Source organism: Belonocnema kinseyi, chromosome 2 (genome assembly GCF_010883055.1).
Source record: "Belonocnema kinseyi isolate 2016_QV_RU_SX_M_011 chromosome 2, B_treatae_v1, whole genome shotgun sequence".
NCBI lineage: Eukaryota > Metazoa > Arthropoda > Insecta > Hymenoptera > Cynipidae > Belonocnema > Belonocnema kinseyi.
The window spans coordinates 35,114,124-35,120,810 of record NC_046658.1 but is presented as its reverse complement, the minus strand read 5'-3'; the positions used below and the strand labels follow the sequence as shown (position 1 = coordinate 35,120,810).

Genomic DNA, 6,687 nt, shown 5'->3' with positions numbered 1-6,687 from the left:
ATTTGTCTAGTAACCATATTTTCTCTTCCTAACACTTCTTTTAACATATATCCTGGGCAACTCCAGCTAACCCCCATTACCCACCTCAGGAATCGCTCATGCGATTAGTAAGTAATGGTCAGTTTACCTTAGATCGGGAGAAGAATGGAAAATTATACAAATTAAATTTTCAATTTTGATGAAAATTAGAAAAGTTATATACATTTGAAAATTTTGAAAATGTTCAGCAAAATAGAAAAAATACTTTTCTGATAAATTAGGAAATTTTCATAAACCCTCTCACCGTACACTAGTGCGAATTCGCACCAGCAAAATTTTTATGTTGGCATTTTCCTTAATCGCTTTCCCCAGGTATATCCCATCTACGACTAATATGAGGGACCCCTTTCGTATCTAAGGTCGTTGAATAGGCGATATTTGTGACTTGAATGAGGAAGTAGTAAGTTGCTGTATAAAGAGTTAGTGCAAATTCGTATTAGTATTCGGTTTGTGTGTGCAGTATCGTTGCCGACTCCGTTACATAAAACTTGTAGATTTTGGTGTTAATCACTTACATTTTCATTAAAAGTAAGTAAATTAAATCATTTTTACAATATTAGCAGACTGTTATACATTTACTGAATGAAATTAAAAAGAAAACAGATTTTTGCATGCGATCACAATCATAAATAAATTTGATATTGATGACATTTGTGTCCATTTTCGTAATGTATTTTCAATGATAATCAATAATATTAATCAATCATTATATATTAATTAAGGTTTCACATATTTTTTATGATAAATAAATGGTTTCATTGCATTTTATTGTTATTTAATATGTTTCCTCTTATTTGTCGACTCTAAAATCTCGAAATTCCCTTTTCGAAAATATAGTAACTTTCGGAGCACGGGAAAAATACATTGTAGGATTCGATCACTTTTGTATATATTTTTCCTTAAAATGCAAGGTTTTAATTAAGAAATCACGTTGGTTCTATTGAATTTGGTTGGAATACAAAAAATACATCATTTTAAAGAAGAAAAAGTCACTTTAAAAAAACATTATTTGTTTATAACAATTTTTTACAACAACGTATTTTTTCGTCAATTTAAATCTTAGCAGTGTATTCTGCGGGAAATTTTACCCTAAAATCATATACCAATTTATATGTTTCGAACATTTTTTTCATCTATAAATCAGATGCTGAAATCGTGAAACCCCATTTCGCAATAGCGTACGGTTTACGAATGGTGGAATGAATTGTACGGTGAGAGGGTTAAAATTCTTCACTAGATATCAAATATAATTAGAAATTATCTCAGTTACTTTTTCAACTAGACAAAAATTCAAAAAGTTAGAGCTTTTTCAAAATAAAAAAAAATTTTAATCAGTTAAAAAAATTTTCGTAACATTTTCTGGTAAAGGGGAAAAAGACTGACTCGCAAATTATCCTCATGACATTTTTAAATTCGATAAAAGTTCAAAAAGTTATATGTTTTTCAAAATTTTCAAAAAAAGGAAAAAAAAATTAATAGGTTAAGAAATATCAATCCAAATTTCTACTAGATATAAGATATATGTATTTCGAAACTATTCTCATGAAATTTCTTAATGAGACAAAAGTTCAAAAAGTTGAATAATTTTCAAAAAGTTGAATAATTTTCAAAAATTTGCAATTTTTGTTTTCAAGAAATCCGTAAGTTGAAAACGTTGTTTTTAGTAAATTTGAACAAAATTTACAAATTATCTTGATGAAGTTTTTCAATTGGACACAAATTAGCGAGCGCAAAGCACAAGTCTTGTAATCGGAATGTAATCGTCAAAGCCGTAGGTGCTTTGAGAACCTTCTTTCAAAACTAATTGCAAACAAATTTCAGTTACAATTTATGGCTGTAATTCCTCAGAAGTTTCAATCACAGTTTTCGATTTAAGTTATCATATTTATGATATCTGAAAAAACGTAGTTAAAGTGTTCACATTAAACTTACGAAAGCAAGCGATTAAAAAATAAATATTTTGTTTGTTTGTAAAACCAGTGTTTTAAATGGAGGCACTGTATTCCATAACCACCTATATAATTTATCGCCTGAGAGTTAGGAGGCCCCTGCACTTCGCTTAAACACAAGCGGCCAGGGGCTTCCCTACCCTACCGATAGAAATCTCTGAGTATATGCTAAAGATTCTCTAGGGTCAGAGAAGCTCAGAGAAATTCTCCGCAGGCACACAAGTACATATATTTAAAGGTCCCCGTAGCTCTTTTAAATGTTTTAAGGCTTCAAAATGTCCTTTCCAGAATTGAAATAGAAATACGATCATAAATAACAAGCAGAGAGGCTGAAATTGAAATAAGAATTCGATCATAAATAACAAGCAGAGAGTCTATATCAATAGAGTAGCCGACACTCAAGGGTCCTTTGTTAAGCTTTCGGATTAAAATTGAGAAGTAGATTTGTTAAATTTTCTAGTTAACAGCCTAAATCATAATAATTCGGAATCTACGGGTTTCGATGATTTCAGGTATCTAACTTTTTTTTTAAATGCTTAAAATTAGAATTAATACAATTTTTCTCGTAAATGGAATGAGATACGCAAAAAAGACAACATTTTGTAATTCAACTAGAAAATTTTATATTAGTATATAAGTTATAATTATAAATAAGTATAATGAGAAAATTCATCAATTAAAAAAGAAACTGTTAATAATTTGAAGAGAAATTCAAAAAGGGAGAGTCGGGTTAGCGAGGGCCAACTACTGTAAATAACTGCCCTCCCGGTACGTGACGAATACAAAAGGAACATTACGAGGTGTGGTCAAAAAGTAAGGTGACTTTTCAATTTTCGCGGGCTACGTACATTCAAGTTTTAAATTTTTTGTTTTGTGTTGGTACACTCGTCACGATCATATGTTCACAGTTTTGACTATATAGCTCATGTTGTTTTTCTGACAGAGGCGTAGAAGGTTAGAAGGGTTTGGTGTGCTCAACGATTTTCTTTAAAAAAAAATGGAGCAAAGAGTTTGCATTAAATTTTGTGTAAAAATGGAATCGAGTGCTCTAAAACTCTTGAAATGTTGACAGTTGCATACGGTGAGTCTACGAACCTCGCCCTGGACGTCCCAGCACGTCAACAACAGATGAAAACGTTCAAGCAGTAGAAGAAATGGTGTTGAAAAATCGCCGAATTACCATCAGAGAAGTTGCTGAAGATGTTGGCATATCGGTTGGCTCATGCCATGCTATCTTTTTGGACGTTTTGAACATGAGACGTGTTTCAGCGAAATTTGTTCAAAAACTGCTTAATTTTGATCAAAAGATCCATCGCATGACCATCGCATGACCATCGCTCAGGAGATGTTGAATGAAGTCAATAATGATATTCACCGGATTTGGCCCCCAGTGACTTTTTTCTTTTCCCAAAACTGAAGAGACCCATGAAAGAACATCGATTTTCAACAATTAAAGAGATAAAAACTGCATCGCTGAAAGAACTCAAGGCTATACCAAAACATGATTATCAGAAGTGCTTCAATGATTGGAAAAAGCGTTGGCACAAGTGTATTATATCTGAGGAGGATTACTTTGAGGGGGACAACATAAATAGTGAGGAATAAATGAATATTTTTTAAGAAAACCATAAAGTCACCTTATTTTTTGAACACACCTCGTATATTACCATCGCACCAAAGGACCTTCAAAAGGACCCAAATCTCTCAGACTATCTCAAAGACTAAATCAATCAAATCGACTCTACTTATAGACTCAAATGGGCCAGGCTATTTCGCTTGAGAATACTCAGAGATTTCTATCGGTAGGGTACTCTCAGGCGATGGATTCTATAAGCGGTTATAGAATCCGGGGCCAAAATGATCCTTTTTAAATGGCATTATTGTATAAGGGCAACAATTTTCCCAAAAGTTTCAAAATTAAGAATCAGACTTTAGAAAATCCGGCATTTAATAATAATGTTACTCAAGCTAAATACATTTGACCACAAATCCTTTGAATAAATAATAATGCATGATTTAATCATCAGTCTTATATTAATTATTGAATTTAATTAAAATTGTAGGCTTTAATATTATTAAAATCCTACAATGAAGCTCTGGAAAAATTAATAGAGAAACAAAAACAAGCGTTAAACAGATCGCGAACTCATTCCAAGAAGCTCATGGAACTAATTACAGAAAAATATAGATCTGTCTTTGAATCCAAAGCTGTTATGAAAGATGAAATAACTCATCTACGTACAGTTGTAAACGATTTGCAGCTGGAAGTTGAAAACCAGACAAAAGACCTAAAGACCAAAGATGAACTCTGTAAGCATTTTTAATAAAACTTACCTGTTTTTCCTTCATACACAATTAAGCGTTAATCTCAGATTTTTTGTTCGAAAAGTTATTGTGCTTCTACTATTTTTATTGCACAGTAAAACCAATATTAACTAATTTTTTTTTACCTTAGCAACATTCAATTCATGTGTATTTCTTAAAATGCCGCCTGTCCGAATTATTTTCTTTTGAATTTTAGATATGATCGATTAAAGTTGAAACATTTTCAACAAGATATATTAATTTTTGCTTTTGTTTCTTCAGTTATATTTAATTAATTTTTGGAAGATAACTTCCTAATTGATAAATGAATTAAATTACCATGATAACAATAGATATTTTCACAGTTTCCAAATTGGAAGATGAGTTGGAGATTTTACGATCTCAAATTGATTTACAAGTTGATGAGCATCAGAAACAGATCGAAGCTATACAAGAACGAAACCGTATCGAAAGAAGCCGGGAAGTGTCTCAGTATCAAACAAAACTAGATGCTGCAAATGCCGAGGTAATAAAATAGGCATTTAAGGATACATAATTAATTTTCGACTCTAAAAGAAATGTCACCAACTGAAGTTTTCGAAATCTTGACTAATCGTTAAATTTCATGATACTTCTTAAGATCGAGAAGCTAAAAGAACGGATCGAACACCGAACAGAATCACAAAATAAAATTCATCACAGTTTCAATCATCCTGCTTGGAGTGATGGTGAAAGTAGCAACAAGAAAGGAAAAGATTCTGTTAAACGTAAGAAGAAACCTGATATTAGGTATACTATCTTTTCAATAAATTTCATCTTGATATCTTATAACAAGTCTCAGTTAATTCCTGCAGTATTTTCTGAATAAACGTAATATTTTCAGATGGCCGAATCTAAATATTACGACTTCAGTGAAGGCAGAACACCTAACACAAACTGCAGAGAATTCAACGAAAAAGAAAAAACTTTTTCTGCTCGACAACGATAATATCACTGACTTGAAGTTGTCATAAACTTATTTTTATTTGTGTTTTAAACAAGAGTACGATGAACTGTTAAAGTATTTTCGAACTTCAAAATGAAATCCTAGAAAGTATTAAATTAACAGATATTTATTTCAACTTAATTATAATATATTTGTTATATTACTAGATTGTACGAAATAAAAAATTAAACTTTGTATATGTACTATCTACATTTAATTCTTTTACTCAAAACGAGTTAAGCGACTCTAGGTCAAAACTACTTTGGCATAATACAGTGTGTCCCATATTTATAGGGCCACCCCATTTTTTAAGGATAATTTTTTTTCTATTGGAACAAACTGCACCAAATTTTTTGAGTGAATAAATGAGTCGAGTTAACGATTTTTCCTAAAATATAGAGCTCGCAATTCCATTCGTTCATTTATTTGGGCATTTTTTCGAAAAAATCGGTGTCCCAAATTATCAGGGCCACTAGAAAAAAATTCAATTTTTCCGAAAGAATTCAATTTATTCAACAAAATACGTACATATAAAAAGATTTTATTCACAAAATTAGTAATTAATAATATTTCCGTCATTTTTTAATACTATTTTCATTCGCTTTACCATCGATTTATTCAGATTTTCGAGACTTTTCGCGGTGACGTTTTTCCACGCTGATTTGATCGCTTCCCTCAGCTCTGCGACCGTTGTGTACTGCTTTCCGTTGTCATACACATCGCGTACCATCATGCCCCAAACAATTTCCATTGGGTTAAGGTCTGGAGAGATCGCTGGCCACGCGAGTACGGGGATCTTTGACTTTGCCAACCAATCTTTCGTAGACTTGCTCGCATATATGGCTGCTTTGTCCTGCTGGAAAGTCAATTTTGCAGAGCGGAAACGTCCAAGGTAGGGCTTAAGATGTTCTTCTAGCACTGCCTGGTAATCTCCGCTTTTCATTTTATGAGAAATAAAAGCTAAGGCCACTTTTCCGAAACCGCTGTATGCCCCCCATACCATGACGGAACCGTCTCCAAAGTTTCGGGTTGAAAAATAACGAGGCTCATGTCTCAGATCACGCCAATAATAACGCATTCCGTCAGGACCATCTAAATTAAATTTTTTTTCGTCAGACCAGATAATCTGATAAGCAAGTAAAAGACCCAAGCTTTAATTACATAGGCTTGAAGGAACTAATTATTTGTTATGAGAAAAACTGCACTGTCTAAGTATGTACCTTTGACCATTCGTGCGTCCAATGCAGCTTCTTTTCTGCAAAATCATATTTTATTCTTCTGCACCCCTTAGTTGTTTGTTAGTTGTTTGCCGTGGTCCACGTTTCTTCTTCACTATTTGATTACTTCTATTCTTTATATACAGGTAAATAACATTTCTCGATCGGTTTATAAGCTTCGCTATTTCACGTT

The 6,687-nt window shown here is 32.5% G+C and overlaps 1 protein-coding gene across 1 annotated transcript in view; it reads left to right on the top strand.

Moving 5' to 3' along the window:
• Positions 1–5,427, top strand: part of LOC117167884 (lebercilin-like) — an 18,645-nt gene extending 13,218 nt beyond the window's left edge. Inside the window, exons 2-5 of the mRNA XM_033353119.1 lie at positions 4,052–4,298; positions 4,658–4,818; positions 4,933–5,081; positions 5,176–5,427. Of these exons, the coding sequence (XP_033209010.1) occupies positions 4,052–4,298; positions 4,658–4,818; positions 4,933–5,081; positions 5,176–5,305 (687 nt within the window). The 3' untranslated portion in view covers positions 5,306–5,427. The remainder of the gene's footprint in view (positions 1–4,051; positions 4,299–4,657; positions 4,819–4,932; positions 5,082–5,175) is intronic.
• Positions 5,428–6,687: the final 1,260 nt, after the last annotated feature.